This window comes from Aotus nancymaae, unplaced genomic scaffold, assembly GCF_030222135.1.
Source record: "Aotus nancymaae isolate 86718 unplaced genomic scaffold, 86718_ANA_hifiasm-v0.15.2.pri h1tg000025l, whole genome shotgun sequence".
In the NCBI taxonomy this organism is placed as follows: Eukaryota; Metazoa; Chordata; class Mammalia; order Primates; family Aotidae; genus Aotus; species Aotus nancymaae.
The window spans coordinates 27,820,610-27,838,633 of record NW_026988438.1 but is presented as its reverse complement, the minus strand read 5'-3'; the positions used below and the strand labels follow the sequence as shown (position 1 = coordinate 27,838,633).

At 45.6% G+C, this 18,024-nt stretch overlaps 1 protein-coding gene and 1 pseudogene across 1 annotated transcript in view; one reads left to right on the top strand and one right to left on the bottom strand.

Moving 5' to 3' along the window:
• Positions 1-4,905: 4,905 nt before the first annotated feature.
• LOC105723367 (farnesyl pyrophosphate synthase-like) lies at positions 4,906-5,985 on the bottom strand (annotated as a pseudogene).
• A 3,850-nt stretch (positions 5,986-9,835) lies between these two features.
• FKBP9 (FKBP prolyl isomerase 9) overlaps positions 9,836-18,024 on the top strand; it is a 48,385-nt gene continuing 40,196 nt past the window's right edge. The window contains exon 1 of the mRNA XM_021669365.2: positions 9,836-10,062. Coding sequence (XP_021525040.1) covers positions 9,836-10,062 — 227 coding nt within the window. The remainder of the gene's footprint in view (positions 10,063-18,024) is intronic.

Sequence of the window (18,024 nt, the reverse complement as noted above, 5' to 3'; positions counted from 1 at the left end):
CTCCTGCCTCAGCCCCCCGAGTAGCTGGGACTACAGGCACCCACCACCATGCCCAACTAATTTTTGTATTTTTAGTAGAGACGAGGTTTCACCATGTTGACCAGGATGGTCTCGATCTCTTGACCTCGTGATCCACCCGCCTCGGCCTCCCAAAGAGCTGGGATTATAGGCGTGAGCCACTGCGCCCGGCCCAATTTTTTGTATTTTTTTAGTAAAGACGGGGTTTCACCACGTTGACCAGGATGGTCTCAATCTCTTGACCTCGTGATCCACACGCCTCAGCCTCCCAAAGTGCTGGGATTATAGGCATGAGCCACTGTGCCCGGCTAAAATGCATAGATCTTAACTGTATATTTTGATGAGGTTTTTATCTTTTGTTATTTTAGAGACAGGGTCTTGCTGTATCGCCCAGGCTGGTCTTAAACTCCTAGACTCAAACAATCCTCCTGCCTCAGCCTCTTGAGTAGCTGAGACTACAAGCACAAGCCACTATCCCTGGCTCCACAAATTTTCCTACTCAATTTTTTTTTTTTTTTTTACACAAATGTTCACAAAATGCAAAAATGCCAGATGTACCAATTTTGAGGTTATAAATAAACTGTAGTGAGTAGGCAAATTTGCAAATAGGGTATCTTTGAATAAGGATCAACTGTATTCTCATTTTATGAGAAATGAAAATATGTGACCACACAAAAACTTGCTCACAAATGCTCATAGTACCATTATTCACAATAACCCAAAAATGGAAAAACCCAAATGTCCTTCAACTGATAAACTGAATAAATATAATAAATATTTTAAAATTTAAAAATTGCTGTTAATATTCTAAGTATATTCTTTGGGGTTTTTATGCATACTTATAATTTTATTTATAAAAGTATCATTATGTAAATACTGTTTGGAAGCCAGCTTCTTCACCTAATATATCATCTAATATATTGTATCACTAAATATTTAAAAATTTTTAAATAATACATGACCTTTAAAATTTTAAAAATTAATAAATAAAATTTTAATATTCTAAATATATTATTCTGGGTTTTTACACATAGTTACAATTTTATTTATAAAAATATCATGAATGTAAATACTGTTTGGAAGCCAGCTTTTTCACACAATATATCATCTAATATATTGTATCTTTCCTTATCATTACATATTCTTTTTTTTTTTTTGAAACAGAGTCTCACTCTGTCACTAGGCTGGAGTGCAGTGGTGCGATCTCGGCTCACAACCTCTGACTCTCTGGTTCGAGTGATTCTCCTGCCTCAGTCTCCTGAGTAGCTGGGATTACAGGAACGCACCACCACACCCAGCTAATTTTTAATTTTTACTAGAGATGGGGTTTCACAATGTTGGCCAAGAGGGTCTCAATTTCCTGAACTCATGATCTGCCTGCCTCAGCCTCCCGAAGTGCTGGTAGTACAGGTGTGAGCCACCGCGTCTAGCCTACATATTCTTATAAAAACATCATTTTCATATCCATTAAACACCTTTTTTTTTTACATAAGAAGTTTATTATGAAAGCTTAGAATATTTGGAATGTATTAAAAAATTTACAAAAGACTTGTCTTAACTGAGCACAGTTGCTCATGCCAGTAATCCTAGAACCTTGTGAGGCCAAGGTAGTAGGCTAGCTTGAACCATGAAGTTCAAGACAAGCTTGGGTAACATACAGAGACCCTGTCCCTACTGAAAATACAAAAATTAGCCAGGTGTGGTGCCGCATGCCTGTAATCCCAGCTACTCGGGAGGCTGAGGCAGGAGAATAACTTGAACCTGTGAGGTGGAGGTTGCAGTAAACCAAGATGGCGCAATTGCACTCCAGTCTGAGCTACAGAGTGAGACTCTGTCTCAATAAATAAATAAATAAATAAAATAAAAAATAAAAAATTAGCCAGGGATGGTGGCATGCACCTTTGGTCCCAGCTATTTGGGAGGCTGAAGCCAGAGGATCCCCTAAGCCCAAGAGGTCTAGACTATGAACGAGTGAGCTATGAATGCGCCACTGCACTCCAGTCTGGGCAATAGAACGAGATCTGTTCTCAAAAAAAAAAAAAGAATTTTCTTTAACCCACAACGGTTATATTTTAACCACCATTATATTTATAATATTTTATTTATTTATTTTTTTTTGAGACGGAGTTTCGCCCTTGTTACCCAGGCTGGAGTGCAATGGCGCGATCTCGGTTCACCGCAACTTCCACCTCCTGGGTTCAGGCAATTCCCTGCCTCAGCCTCCTGAGTAGCTGGGATTACAGGCACGCGCCACCATGCCCAGCTAATTTTTTGTATTAGTAGAGACGGGGTTTCACCATGTTGACCAGGATGGTCTCGATCTCTTGACCTCGTGATCCACCCGCCTCGGCCTCCCAAAGTTATTTATATATGTATCTTATTCGGAAAGTTTTTGTACTTTCTTTTTTTTTTTTTTTAGAGAAACAGGATTATAATCATCATACCAATTCCTAATATGCTTTTAAAAATGAACTTTTTCCAATATCAATAAGTATATTTTTATAACACTACTTTTATGGCTGTGTAGGTGTATAATTAATTCAAACAGTTCCATTTTAGATTACTTTTCTCTATTATTAATGATACTGTAAAGAGTATTCTTACAGCTGTGTCTCTGCATGTATTCTTAATTATTTCCTTGGGATACATTGGTAGAAATGCTATTGCTGGGTCAAGCTTACATTGATTCATAGAGCTTTTGTTACATATGGTCAAATTTTTCTACAAGTTACTGTTAACTCCTTGTGGTTTCCCCTTCTGAGGAATGATTTCCAAACCATAGGGGTGGGCCCTGGTAGTTATGTCTGCACTACAAAGCATTGGTCAGCTCACAGCTGATTGGTGGGCAGGGCTCCAGTCCCAAGCCAGTGATTTAAAACCTTGAAGCTGCGAAAAGACCTAGTTTCCTTCTGGCAATGGAGCTGTGAGACATCCAAGTCAGGAGATGTCACAGGCATTGTTTTTTAACATGCGGCAGAAGACAGCCAGCATCTTAGAGCAAAGCCCATGTACAAAGAGATGCAGAAACAAGAAATGGAGACAGAGAATGTCAGCAAGCAGCTATACTGGTTCTAGTGATTCCCAAACTCCTCCTAGCAGGGAAAACCTGGCCCTTTCTTTGAATTGGATACAACCCCTCAACTGAGTGAAAACCTCTGGTATTCCTCAAATATATATATTTTTAATTCCCTAACTGAAATTGGGAGTTCTGTTACTTGGTATCAAAAAACTCATGCATCTCTTTAAATGCTATACCAATTTATAGACCCACTGTCAGTATGTGAAAGAATCCAATTTTCCCTGTTCCTCAGTAACAACATGTCTTATATTTATTTTTTAATCTTACTAACTTGAGAAGTAAAAAAAAAAAAGTACTTCATTATTTTAGTTTTCTTTTCTTTTGACGAAAATGGAGACCTTTTATTTTCTGAGAAACAATCTATAGATTGGGGAGATACAGCCTTTGGTATAAGTGAAAGTACACTCTCTGTTTTCTTTTCTTTTTGTTTTTGAGACAGAGTCTTGCTCTGTCGACCAGGCTGGAGTGCAGTGGTGTGATCCGGACTCACTGTAACCTCCTCCTCCCGGGCTCAAGTGATTCTTCTGCCTCAGCCTCCCCAGTAGCTGGGATTACAGGCATGTGCTACCACACCCGGCTAATTTTTGTGTTTTTAGTAGAGACAGGGTTTCACCATCTTGGCCAGGCTGGTCTTGAACTCCTGACCTCAGGTGATCTGTCTGCCTCGGCCTCCCGAAGTGCTACGATTACAGGTGTGAGCAACTGCACCCAGCCATATTTTTTTTTCTTGATTATTAGTGAGGGTGAATATATTTATTTGTATTTCCTTTTTTCTGAATTCTTCACGTATATATACTGACTTCAGTTTTGTTGTGCTGCTGCATAATACACTACCCCAAAGTTTAGTGGGCTAAAACAATCTAATATGCTTACAAAATCTGTGGGTTAGGAATTTTGACAGGATATAGCAGGCATGGCTTTGTCTGCTACATAATTTTTACTGCTCAAATGGCTGGGCTGACTTGAGCATATGGTGGCTGGCTAATCCAGAGGCTGCTTTACTCACATTTTTGCTGCCTATGCTGGGTTGGCTGAGAGATGGATTCAGCTGTGACTGTCAATCACAGAGTCTGCATGTGACCTCTCCAGCATGGAGGTCTCTGGGTAGTGAGACTTCTTACAGGGATCAGGATTTCAGGGGCAAGTGTTCCAATGAACTAGGTGGAAACAACATGGCCTTTTATGATGTAGCCCAGAAGTCACGGCCCATCACTTAGGCTGTCTTCTATTGGTCAGCACAGCTGCAGGCCTATCCAGATTCAACAGGATAATCATAAACTCCACTTCTCAATGAGAGGAGCCTCAAAGAATTTCAGGCCAACACATGATGGGTGTTCACTTATGCTTATGCATTTGTTTGTCATATATTTGTAAGTTTCTTTTTTTTTTTTCCTTGAGACAGATTCGCACTCTGTTGCCCGGGCTGGAGTGCAATGGCGTGATCTTGTCTCACTGCAACCTCCGCCCCCCAGGTTCAAGCAAGTCTCCTGCCTCAGCCACCCAAGTAGCTGGGATCACAGGCACCTGCCACCACACCTGGCTAGAGATAGGGTTTTACCATTTTGGCCAGGCTGGTCTTGAACTCCTAACCTTGTGATCCACCTGCCTCGGCCTCCCAAAGTGCTGGGATTACAGATGTGAGCCACCACGCCCAGCTATAAGTATGTATGTATATGTGTGTATATATATATATACACACACACACATATATATACACACACACACACACACACACATATATATATATTTTTTTAACACAAAAACTAATTTATTGAGAGCCTACTCTCCCCGCCCTTGCAGTCTCTCAGTCACTTTTTCCACTTGTGGATTTTGCATGCAAGCCCCAGAAAGATACCTGGAGGCAGGGGTGCTGAGTACAGTTCAACGAGAACCATAATGTGGCTGTAACTGTCTTCCTCGTACTGTGAGAACATAGCCAGCAGATCCAGCTCCTCATCTAATGCCTTCACCTGGGCCCCCTTCTTGGCCTCCTTCTGCCCATAATTCTCCTTCAGGATCTGGTACTGTTCCAGAGCGGCCCGTTGCAGACACTGAACTACCAGCCAGCTACATTTGTTGTCCTGGATGTCAGTGACAATTTTGCCAGTCACACTGGGGTCCCCAAAGAGGTCAAGGCAAGCATCCTGAATCTGAAAGAACTCTCCTATCTCCAGCAAGATCTTCTTGGCATTGGTGTGCTCCTTCTCGCCATCAATTCCTGCCATGTACATGGCTGCAGCTACAGGAAGGTAGAAGAAGTAGAAAGCTGTCTTGTACTTGACAGTAGATTTGTACCTCTTTTCCATGAATCTGCCAAGATCTACGTTGTCCTTCGGGGCTGTGTTGAGGTCCAGAGTCTGCCCAATCTCAGTCTGATAGGAACTCTGCAGGAAGAGCTCGATCAGGTTCAGGTAATAGGGCTGCTCATGGCATTAGAGCTTCAGCAGGCGGTAGATACATGCTTCCAGAAGGATAGCAGCAATGATGGCATCCAAACCCATGCCCAGCTTCTGATACCAGCAGATCTGTCACTGGCGGGTGAGGGATGAATCCATGATGTCATCTGTCACCAGGAAGAAAGCTTGCAGCAGTTCCACACACCAGCCCACAGTCAGGGCCCGCTGGAGACTATCAGCATCCTGTTTTCTTGGCTCCACCAGCCCCTGGAATGCCACTAGCACCATCAAACCCTGGTGATACTTGCCTCCAATGGCATTGTACTCCAGGACCTCCTTGAGCCAGGCAATAGCACCTCCTGTCTCTGGGCCCCCCATCTCATCCTCAGTCAGTACCCTAATGATCTGGGAGAAGTGCTGAACGAAATCCTACTTTTCTCAGGCATAAATATCTGATTTCTGGTCTTCAATCATACTGAGGGAGGAGCAAAGGGCTCTGTTCCTGGATGCCGTTTCCTGCTCAGTCAAGTATATATTTTTTCAATTCATCATTTCTCTTTTAAACATTTCTGGCTTTTTTTTTTTTTGACAGTCTTGCTCTGTCACCCAGGCTGGAGTGCAGTGGCAGGATCTTGGCTCACTGCAACCTCCGCCTCCTGGATTGAAGCGATTCTCCTGCCTCAGCCTCCCGAGTAGCTGGCTGATGTTTGTATTTTTAGTAGAGACAGGGTTTCACCATGTTGGCCAGGCTGGTCTTGAACTCCTGACCTCAAGAGATCCACCAGTCTCTGCCTCCCAAAGTGCTGGGATTACAGGGTATGAGCCACTGTGCCCGGCCAGCATTTTTTAATAACAAGATTTTTTTTCTTTTTTGAGACAGAGTCTTGGTATGTTGCCCAGGCTGGACTCTAACTTCTGGGCTCAAGAGATCCTTCCACCACAGATTCTCAAGCACTTAGGACTACAGGCTCCTGCCACCATGCCCAGCTGTTCACTTTTATTTTATTTTATATTATATATATTTCTAGACAGGCTCTCACTCTGTCACCTCGGCTGGAGCGCAGTGGTATAATCACAACTTATTGACACCTCCATCTCCAAGGTTGAAGCTGATCTTTCCCCCTCAGCCTCACAAGTAGCTGAGCCAGGTGCAGGCCACCCTGCTCAGCATTTTTTTTTTTTTTTTTTTTTTTTTTTGAGACAGGGTCTCGCTCTGTCACTCAGGCTGATTATGCAATGGTGCAATCATGGCTCACTGCAGCCTCAACGTCCTGGGCTGAAGTGATCCTCCCACCTCAGCTTGCCAAATAGCCAGGACTACAGGTACACACCACCACATCTGGCTAATTTTTGTTTGGTTTTTGATTTTCTTTTTGAGACAGGGTGTCGCTCTGTTGCCCAGAGTGGAGTGCAGTTTATTTTTGCTGTAAAGTAGTGATTATACCCATGACCTTATTCAGAGTTGTCATGAAGATTGGACTTCTTGGCATCTAGTTCAAATGATCAAGTTTCAAATCCCAAGTTCTTACCAATATGGTTAGTGCCTGAGCCTAGAAACTAATTCAGCACTAAGGTATTTCCCCCAATTACATACGAGGTCAGTAGGCAAGACAAGTATAATCTGTTTTACAGTCAAGGGTGGAAGTAAAAAGTTACCTGACTTGCCTGAAGCCACAGAGACATAGTGAAGCAAAGACTGGACCAAAGTACACGTATACTGAATGAACTGAACGTCTCAATTCATGCAGCAATTTTTATTATCTAAGATTATATACTTCAAAATGAAGGTATTGTTTGACAATACAAAGATGACATGCAAAAGTACTTTTTGGTGGTCCAGTGCCATTAACTGACTACAATCAGAAAGTTCTTTCTTTTTTTTTTTTTTAGTTAGAGTCTTGCTCTGTTGCCCAGGCTGGAGTGCAATTGTGCAATCTTGGCTTACTGCAACGTCCACCTCTGGGGTTCAAGCAATTTCCTGCCTCAGCCACTGGAGTAGCTGCGATTATAGGTGTGCAACACCACACCCAGTTAATTTTTGTATTTTTAGTAGAGACGGGGTTTTGCCAGGTTGCCCAGGCTGGTCTCAAACTCCTGAGATCAAGCAATACACCTGCCTTAGCGTCATAAAGTGCTGGGATTATAGGGGTGAGTAATTTTTGTATTTTTTGTAGAGGTGGGGTTTTGCCATGTTGCCCAGGCTGGTCTCTAACTCCTGGGCTCAAGTGATCCACCTGCCTCAACCTCCCAAAGTGCTAGGATGGCAAAAGTGAGCCACCAGACTCTGTCTGTTTTTAAAATCAGAGATAGATGTTGAACTTTATCTCATGCCATTGGAGTTTATGGCCACATGATCTTAGAGCTTTTTTTCCCTTCTTCTGTCCTATAATTTTATTAATAGGTGTTCTATTTCCAGAATAAGCTCTAAGATGAACAATGAACATTTTTCTTGAGTTATTCATGTAGTTTCTCATTTGTTCCCTGAAGTCTAATAATTATATTATCTTATAATTATTGTTTTATGTTCATCTTACAGAGAACACTCACATTTTGTTAACTTGCAGAAGCTCCCTAGGTAGTCCAGGTAATGGCATATTTTTCCTTTAACATACTGTTTTTTTTATTTTTAATTTTTATTTTTATTCTTTTTGTGGTGGAGTCTCACTGTCGCCCAGGCTGGAGTGCAGTGGGCGATTTCGTGACTGATCTCGTGGTGCAATCTCTGCTCACTGTAACCTCCGCCTCCCAGGTTTCAGCGATTTTCCTGCCTCAGCCTCCTGAGTAGCTGAGACTATAGGCTGTGCCACCACACCCTGCTAATTTTTGTATTTTTTTTTTTTTTTTTGAGACGGAGTTTCGCTCTTGTTACCCAGGCTGGAGTGCAATGGCGTGATCTCGGCTCACCACAACCTCTGTCTCTCGGGTTCAAGCAGTTCTCCTGCCTCAGCCTCCCAAGTAGCTGGGACTACAGGCGTGCACCACCATGCCCAGCTAATTTTTGTATTTTTAGTAGAGACGGGGTTTCACCATGTTGACCAGGATGGTCTCGATCTCTTGACCTTGTGATCCAGCCGTCTCGGCCTCCCAAAATGTTGGGATTATAGGCGTGAGCCACCGCGCCCGGCCTCTAATTTTTGTATTTTTAGTAGAGATGGGGTTTCACCATGTTGGCCAGGCTGGTCTTGAACTTCTGACCTCAGGTGATCCAACCATTTCGGCTTCCCAAAGTGCTGGGGTGACAGGTATGAGCCACCGCACTTCGCCTAATACACTGTCGAATTTGATTTAATCACGTTTTATTCAGTATTTTTGCATTAATATTTAAAAATTAGATCGTACCTAGTGTTTTCAGTTTTATTTTTCTTTTTTGTTGCTCTCTTTGCCAGGTTTTGGTATCAGAATTGTGTTTGCTTCCAAAATGAGTTGAGAAAGTGTTGGTGATTTGCTTTTATTATTCCAAAATTTCAATAAATTATTAACAGCCAATTCCAAGCTGAGGGTGCATCTGACTACTCTAACGGATTCCTGCGGCATCTTATGTCTTTGATAAAGTCCTCCCTGGCATAGGCTCATATGTGGGAGCTTGTGGGATGTCTGCAAATATCAGCTCACACTGCGGCCACTGATGGCTTGGGGGACCCTCACAGCGCCTTAAAACTTTCGCCTAGACAACTGTCACGGGAGCCTCTCGCAATACACGTCTCCCTTTTCCTTTAAGTATTAAAAAAAAAAAAAAAAAAATCCCGAAGATGGTTTCAGTCTCTTTCAAGGTAGACGATACTCTTTTAACTAAGTTTAAAAAAATAAAATTTAATTTTCCCTCCCTCTCCAAAGCAGCAAGGGGAAATTGGATCAACGGACACGTAGGAGCCTCTCGCGGCCCCAAACCCGGAGTCTTCAGGGACCGGCGGGGACCAGCGAGTGGGTGAGCCTGGGCAGTCCGCGCTTTTCTCTTCCGAGTTTGGGCCAAAAGCTTGTACAGAGATTACAGTGTCTAGCTCTGGTACACGCCCTCCCTAGGCCCAGACTGGATTATGCAGTTACGGGTCCCTCCCTGGATTATGGGTCCCCCCTGGAGTCGCCAACTCCCCGCCAAGCTGAGCGCACTATCGCAAGGCCGGGCTGGGCAGGGCGCAGCAGGCCCGCCCCCGGCGCGCGGCCAGGCCGGGCTCCTCCCCTCAAGCGGTGGCCGGGGGGCGGGCGACAGGGGAGAGGGGGTGGTGGCTGCTGCCCGGGGAGGGCCGGGAGACCGTTCCACGTTTGCACACGCCGCCGCACGCCCAGGCCGACCCGCGCCGCCCGAGCTCCGCGCTGCACCCGCGCCGCTTTCCTCGCCGCCCCGATGGCGTTCCGGGCCCGGGGTTGGAGGCCCCCGCCGCCGCCGCTGCTCCTGCTGTTGCTCTGGGTGACCGGGCAGGCAGCGCCTGTGGCGGGCCTGGGCTCCGATGCGGAGCTGCAGATCGAGCGGCGCTTCGTGCCCGACGAGTGTCCGCGCACCGTGCGCAGCGGCGACTTCGTGCGCTACCACTACGTGGGGACGTTCCCCGACGGCCAGAAGTTCGACTCCAGGTACCGCGCCCTTGTCGCCCGGCGTGGCCTCCGCGGATGCAGCTCTCGCTGTCCCGCGTCCCTCTCTCCAGAGAGGCCTTTCCCTCCGGCCGGACCTCCCCTAGCTCCGCCCCGTGCATCCGCGCTCCTCCCTTTCTGCCCGGATCCTCCCCGACCCCAGACCCTCCGCGGCGGGTGAGCCTCGCGGCCCTCACGTGCCCTAGGCCGCCCGCCCGGAACTGGACCCTTGGAGGACCTTGAGCAGCTGAGTTGGGGCAGACCATGCTCCTCCCTTTCCTCCCAGCGCGTGGACACACGCACAATCAGTGTAAAGTAATCAGTGTAAGTGGGGGCCACGTTGCACAACTAGATTCCCAAGAGTGGACGTTCGTGGTTGCCTCTCTTCTCCCTTTTTTGTTCCTTCCCTCCGTTCCCTTGGGACTCTAGTCAGATGGTACTTCTCACCCAGAACGATGATGATGCAGAAGAGGCTAGCAGCCACACACATATACATTGAGCTGGCACAATGTGTTGGTGTAGTTCTAAGTGCATTCCATATTGTAGTGAACTCATTTAATTGTACAGCAGTCTTGTGAGGTATCTTGTGCATTTTATCAGTAAGGTAACAAGCAACGGAGGCTAAGAAACATTTTTAAACAATGGAGTCAGATTGTTTAACCCAAGTCCAGAGTCTGTGCGCGCAACTACCACTGCCCTCCCTTCCGGCCATACAAAAACCTCTCTTGGGGCCGGGCGTAGTGGCTCACGCTTGTAGTCTCAGCACTTTGGGAGGCCGAGGTGGGAGGATCGCTTGCGCCCAGGAGTTTAAGGCTGCAGTGAGCTATGATCGTGCCACTGCAGTCCAGCCTGGGCGACAGAGAAAGATCCCATCTCAAAACAAAACAAACAAAACAAAACAAAACACAAAACAAACAAAACAAAACAAACACACTCCTCGTGGGCAGGAGGTGGTCCAGGACAGCCACTCTGCTTTGCACCCGGCCTAGGATTCCTTCACTCAGCTCTGCCTCAGGATCACAGCACCACTCCCGTTTCCTTCCAGTTTAGGTTCAGGGTTAACAGGCCTCTCCTCCTCCAGCACCAGGCTACTCCTTCCCCAGGGCTTTTGTTACAAACCCTGGTCTGTGCCAGTACTTGTGAATCACCAGACTAGGCAGAGAGAGGTATTTGCTGAGCCCCTGTTATGTGCCCCAAGGCCTAGAGTCATTATGCATATTTTGTAGCTCTTGCTTTTTTTTTTTTAAATTCCAGATAATGAATATATGAAAGCTGTTTAGCATAGTAGTATGTGGCACTAACAAGTGCTTAGAAATGGTCATTCTTACTACTTTTTAGTTGCTTTTTGTTTTCTAAAGAACAGCTTTATTGAGATATAATTCACATATCATACAATTTGCCCATTTGGTTTGTACAATTCAGTGTTTTTTAGTATATTCACAGAGTTGTGCAAATGTCACAACTAGCAAATTCCAGAACAATTTCATCAATCCAAAAAAAGAAACGTTGGACACATTATCAGTCACTTCCCAACCCCAATAGTCTACCCTCCAGTCCCTTTCAACCACTAATCCACTTTATCTCTCTATGGATTTGCCTATCCTGGGCATTTCATATAAATGGAATCATATAATTTGAGGTGCTTTGTATAATCTGGCTTCTTTCATGGTTCATCTACATTGCAGGGCATATCAGTATTTCATTTCTTTTTATGGCTGTATATGTAATATTCCACTGTGTCCATTCATCAGTTGATGGGCCTTTAAATTGCTTACACGTTTTGGCTATAATGAATGGTGCTATGAACCTTCATGTGCAAGGTTTTGTGTGGATCTCTCTTTCCCCTTTTTTTGTATATATACCTAGGAGTTGGCATTGCTGTGTCCTATGGCAATTATGTTATACACGTTTTGAAGAATAGCCAAACTGTTTGCAATGGCTGCACCATTTTACATTCCCACCAGCAGTGAATGAGGGTTCTTAGTTCTCCGTGGTCTCACCAACACTTGTACTTGTCTGTCTTTTTTTTTTGAGATGGAATTTCACTCTTGTTGCCCAGGCTGGAGTGCAATGGCACAATCTCCACTCACTACAACCTCCGCCTCCCAGGTTCAAGCAATTCTTCTGCTTCAGCCTCCCGAATAGCTGGGATTACAGACATCTGCTACCACACCTGGCTAATCTTTGTATTTTTAGTAGAGACTGGGTTTCACCATGTTAGCCAGGCTGGTCTCGAACTCCTGCCCTCAGGTGATCTGCCTGCCTCAGCTTCTCGAAGTGCTGGGATTACGGGCGTGAGCCACTGTGCCCAGCCTGTCTTTGATTATAGCCATTTAGTGGTTGTGAAATGGTATCTCATTGTGGTTTTGATCTACATTTTCCTAATGGCTAACGATGCTGAGCATCATGTGTTTATTGACCATTTGTGTATCTTCTTTCATGTGCTTCTTCATAGGGAAGAATTTCTTGCTTGAGTTGATAGTAATTAATTCCCAGGAGAACAAGATGTCCTCCTCTCTAGAACATCTCTAGGGCTGGCAGCCACTGTGAGGCAGTGTAGGGCAGTTAGTTGAAAGATCACAGAGGAGCTACCATCCATTCATCAAACATTTATGCTGTGTCTATCCCTCAAGACAGAGACTAGTCCTAGTCTAGTATGTCCCTTCCGCAACCCTACCACTCATACCCTAGGCTATTACAACATAGTGTGATAAGTACAGTAAGATAGTAGTGCACACTCTGTCTCTACACATAGTTCTTACCATGTGCCTTCACTTATGTTAACTCATTTAATCTTAGAAGAATTCATTTAAGTTCACAAGACAGTGAGGTAGGTACCTCATTACAAATGAAGAAACTGAGGCTCAGAAAGTTCAAATGACTTGCCCAAGGAACCTAATTACTAAGTGGTTGAGTAGAGATTTGAAGCCAGGTAGTTCATGGCCATAATCTATGGTCTGTAGGCCACCCGCATATATGATGGAAGAGAGGTAAGTGGCTGTGAAAGCACAGAAAAGACTTAACTATATGTTTGTGTGTCTGTGTCAGGGGGAGGTTAGGATGGAATCCTGGTATGGCAGGGTTAAGACCCAAGGACGATTGAAATTCACCAGTGGGGAGCTCAGGGTTGTGTCTGTAGATCCTTAAGGTCCAGACTTGTCTTTTGATAAATATTATTATGTACCTATCACATGCCTTTTTGGGTACACAGAGTTCTAGATGCTCGAGCACAGTAGTGTTTAAACTGCATATACTTCTGAATCATGTGGAGAGCTTGTTATACAATTTCTGATTCAGTAGCTCTGGGATAAGGGCCTAAGAATTTGCTTTTCTGACAAGTTCCCAGCTGATGCTACTGGTCTGAGGACCACACCTTGAGAACCATTGCTCTAAAACAGAACTCCTGCAATGGGACATCAGTTTATTCAAATAAGTAAAACAGGGGTCCCTAACCCCTGGCCATGTACCTGTTTTGATCTACGGCCTGTTGGGAACTGAGCTGCACAGCAGGAGGTGAGCAGCAGGTGAACAAGCAAAGCTTCATCTATATTTACAGCTGCTCCCCATTGCTCACATTACCACCTGAGCTCAGCCCACTGTCAGATCAGCAGGGGAATTAGATTCTCATAGGTGCATGAACCCTATTGTGAACTGCACATGTGAGGGATCTAGGTTGTGCACTCCTTATGAGAATCTAATGCCTGATGATCTGTCACTGTCCACCACCAGGTGGAACTATCTAGTTGGAGGAAAACAAGCTCAGGGCTCCCACTAATTCTATGTTACAGTGAGTTGTATAATTATTTCATTATATATTACAGTGTAATAATAATAGAAATAAAGTATGCAATAAATGTAATATTCTTGAATAATCCCAAAACCATCCCCCGACCCCAGTCATAGGAAAATTGAATTCCTTCCATGAAACCGGTCCTTGGTGCCAAAAAGTTTGGGGACCACTGCTCTAAAAGAATCATAGAATCATTAACAGTGGACATTTTGCATATGCATTAATTCATTCATTTATTCATTTTTTTTTTTTTTTTTGAGGCAGAGTCTCGCTCTGTTGTCCAGGCTGGAATGAAGTGATACAATCTCACCTCACTGCAGCCTCTGCCTCCTGGGTCCAAGCAATTCCTGTGTCTCGACCTCCTGAGTAGCTAGGATTGCAGGCGTGCGCCACCACACCTGGCTAATTTTGTATTTTTAGTAGAGATGGGGTTTTGCCATGTTGGCTAGACTGGAATTCATTTATTCATCCAACAAATATTTACTGAGGACCTGCTCTTCCAGGTGCTAAAACAGAAATATCTGCCCTCAGGGAGCTTACATGCTAGTGAAAAGACAGATGTACTCTTAAGTTATATGGTCAAGTAGAAGTTGGTGAGGGCTATGGAGAAAAAACAGTAGAAATGAGGGGTGGGAGGATGGGGTGACAGGCCCAGAAAGGTGAGAGGACAGTGGCCACCCAGCTAATATTACTGACCTCCAGATGCTGGACTGGTGCTCTCATGCCTCACACAAAGCAGCCAGCATGCGGGGAGTGCCTTGTGAGTAGTATGCATAGATACCTCTACCAGTCCCAGGGAGGGAAGGATTTCTTCTGCTGAAGCCATAGGGAAGGCTTTGATGAGGAGCTGATGCTTGAGTTGGGCCTTGAGCATGAGTGGGATTTCATTCCTTGAAGCGGGAAGTGTGTTTAAGAGAGTGGATAGGGTGGACCAGAGTCAGGGCCTGAACAGTGAATGCTCAAGGAGCAGTGAGAGGCCCAAATATTTGGGTCAGGAGGCAGGGGACTCAGCACTGGAAGGGGGTGGGAGAACCAGTCCATGGGAGGCCCAGGTGGCTGGGCTGGGTCTTGTGGATTTTGGTGTTTTTTTTTTTTCATTGTATAGATTCAAGTTGCCCTGAATATATGCTCCTGTTCAGAAACTTTTTTTTTTTTGAGATGGAGTCTCGCTCTGTCGCCCAGGCTGGAGTGCAGTGGTGAAATCTTGGCTCAGTGCAACCTCCACTTCCTGGGTTCAAGTGATGATTCTCTTGCCTCAGCCTCCTGAGTAGCTGGTAGCTGGAATTACAGGCATGCGCCACCGTGTCTAGCTAATTTTTGTATTTTTAGTAGAGACGGGGTTTCACCTTGTTTGCCAGGCTAGTCTCGAACTCCGGACTTCAGGTGATCTGCCTGCCTTGGCCTCCAAAATTGCTGGGATTACAGGCGTGAGCCAATGCACCCAGCCCAGAATCTTTTGAAGGGAAGTTTTTGTTCAGAGGAGTAAGGGGATTGAGGTGCTCAGTGAATGGACTATAGTGTGAGTAGAAGTTCTAGAGATCAGCCTCATTGGGACTTCATTTTACATAGGGATTCATCCAGCTCCTAACATTCCAGGTACTGAGATACAGCAGAGGATAAAGCCAACAAAAATCCCCACCCTCAAGTCAGGGTTGGGGAGAATACACGTCCATGCCTGCAGAAAGGAGTGGGAATTTATTGGAAGGATCTTCAATTCCTTATGAGGGTCCAGAATCATGGACTGAGGTGACTTTCTGCCTCTCCCCAAGGGATTGCAGACGGGGCTTCATTCTCTCCCATGAGAAAGAGAGTGCTCCAGCAAGCTTTCCACACTGCACACATGGTCTCTGGGATCCAGCACCAACGATAGCAAACTGGACTGTCTCACCTCCAGGTTTCCAGGACATAATTTGATGGGTCCTGCTTGGGGCAGGTGTCCACTCTATTGGGTGTTAAGTCACATGGTCCTAAGTGGGGGCCCAGGCTGACCTCTTCAGCAGGACTGGTCCTCAGGGAGGAGCCAGTGGGCTGGGCAGCAGCCAGGATGGAGTCATTGGTGGGGGGGCCTGATGGGGGCAGTGGCGTCAGAGTGACTGGCCAGGTCAGGACATGCTCACTTAGGAGGTGTTTAGAGTGTGAATCCCCATTGCAGTGCTTTCTATGAAGAAGAGGAGTGCTGAAAGGGAAGCTGCTACTGTGTGTTAGCCCTGTGCGTTTCTGCTAACTGGGGGAAAGATCCTAGCCACTTCTCACTGTGGTCTCCTGAGGCCATTGGCAGCCAGCCAAGCACCCCCAGTGAAGACTTATTAGCAGGGCTTTGAATTTTCATCTGTGGGTCATTGCGAGCAATTGCACATTCATATTAACAATTTAATTTGGCTACATAGTATTTTACTGGGCTAAGTCCTGTGAAAAATAGGAATCATCTATAGGGGTCTGACATTTTAATTTCGTGCAGTTGCAAAAAAACAAAAATCCATAACAGCAATGGATTTTGCTTTGCTTTGCGAAGCTTTTCATTTAATGGTGTTTTAATGGTCCGAAGCCCATCCAAGCCAACAGCTCACGTTTCAGGGTCTGATTCTCCCGGAGGAGCTATGAATGGAGGCGTTCTCTCTCATTTCTTCTCCTCTGCTCCCACTTGCTTCCTCTCTCCTCCTTCACCTCCTTTCCCTTCCTCCTCCTCCCACTTTCCCGTCTGGGTAGTTCTCCAGTTCATTAACTGCTTTTCTTTTCTTCCTGGCATGTCTCATTAGCTACTGGTAGAGGTGGTGGTTTGAAGGAAATCATCTTGGGCAAAGGGTCTAGAAAGCTCAGAGTCCCGTTTGGGAGTGAATTTGTGGAGAGGTAGGTGGGAGGCAGACAAACAAGACTCTGCCTTTGCAGTCAGATCCAGTCTCAGTGGTGGAACTCAGCCAGTGGAGGGGGTGTCTCAGCTGGGAACCTGGTGGCCAGTGGGGAGGTGAGTTTCAGTCCCATTCGTGAAGGGTGGTGGCAGGACCACAGTCCACACGTCAAGCCTGTCCCCTTGTGAGTCAGCCATCCAAAGTGGCCCAAGTAAGACAGGACCAACTTTGAGGCCCCCAAAAGGTAGTTCCCATGCCCAGTGGGCTTGTTCTTCCTTACTTTGCTTCCTTTCTGTTATGGGTTCTCAAAATATGGCACTTTTTTTTCTTCTTTCTTTTTGAGGCAGGATCTCTCTCTGTTGCTCAGGTGGAGTGCAGTGGTTCTCACTGCAACCTCTGCCTACCAGGTGCAAACAATTCTCATGCCTCAGCCACCCAAGTAGCTAGGATTGTATTTTTGGTAGAGACGGAGTTTCACCATGTTGCCCAGGCTGGTCTCAAACTCATGAGCTCAAGTGATTCACCCATCTCGGCCTCCCAAAGTGTTGGGATTACCACTTGAGCCACCACACCCAGTCTCCCATTTGTCCTTTTAAAAGTTCGTTCTTAGTGCAGATTTAAACCTATATTCAGAAGCCCCATTTTGCCTTAAGAACATAGCCATGGGGGGCTGGGCGTGGTGGCTCATACCTGTAATCTCAGCACTTTGGGAGGCTGAGGCAGGTGGATCACCTGAGGTCAGGATTCAAGACCAGCTTGGCCAATATGGCGAAAACCTGTCTTTACTAAAAATACAAAAATTAGCTGGGCGTGGTGGCGTTTCTAGGGAGGCTGAGGCAGGAAACTTGCTTGAACCTGGGAGGCAGAGATTGCAGTGGGACAAGGTCGTGCCACTGCACTCCAGCCTGGGTGACAGAGTGAGACTGTCTCAAAAAAAAAAAAAAAGATAGCCATGGGCATAGTTATTTATCTCAAGTAATGTGTCGCCAATATAATGTGAGCTTCTGTGTAGGCAGTTTAGTGAGTTGACTATGACGTCTCTTGTCTTAGTGGTCCTTGGGTTTTTTGAAGAGCGTCATCAGAGGGTGCTGCAGACACCTTTCCCATTCTCCCCCCACCGCCCCGCCACCCTGGGCAGTGATGGAAGGAGACAAAAGCAAGCTGGTGGAGAGGAAAGGAGGATGTTGGATATGCTAGGTGGTTTCCCTTTGCCTTTCTAGGTCCACTCTCCACCTGTTCCATTTGCTTTTTGCTCTGAGAGGCTGTATGGTCTACATGTGCACAGTATGGGTTGCATTAATGACCCCTTGTCTTCTGGCTTCGGTTGAA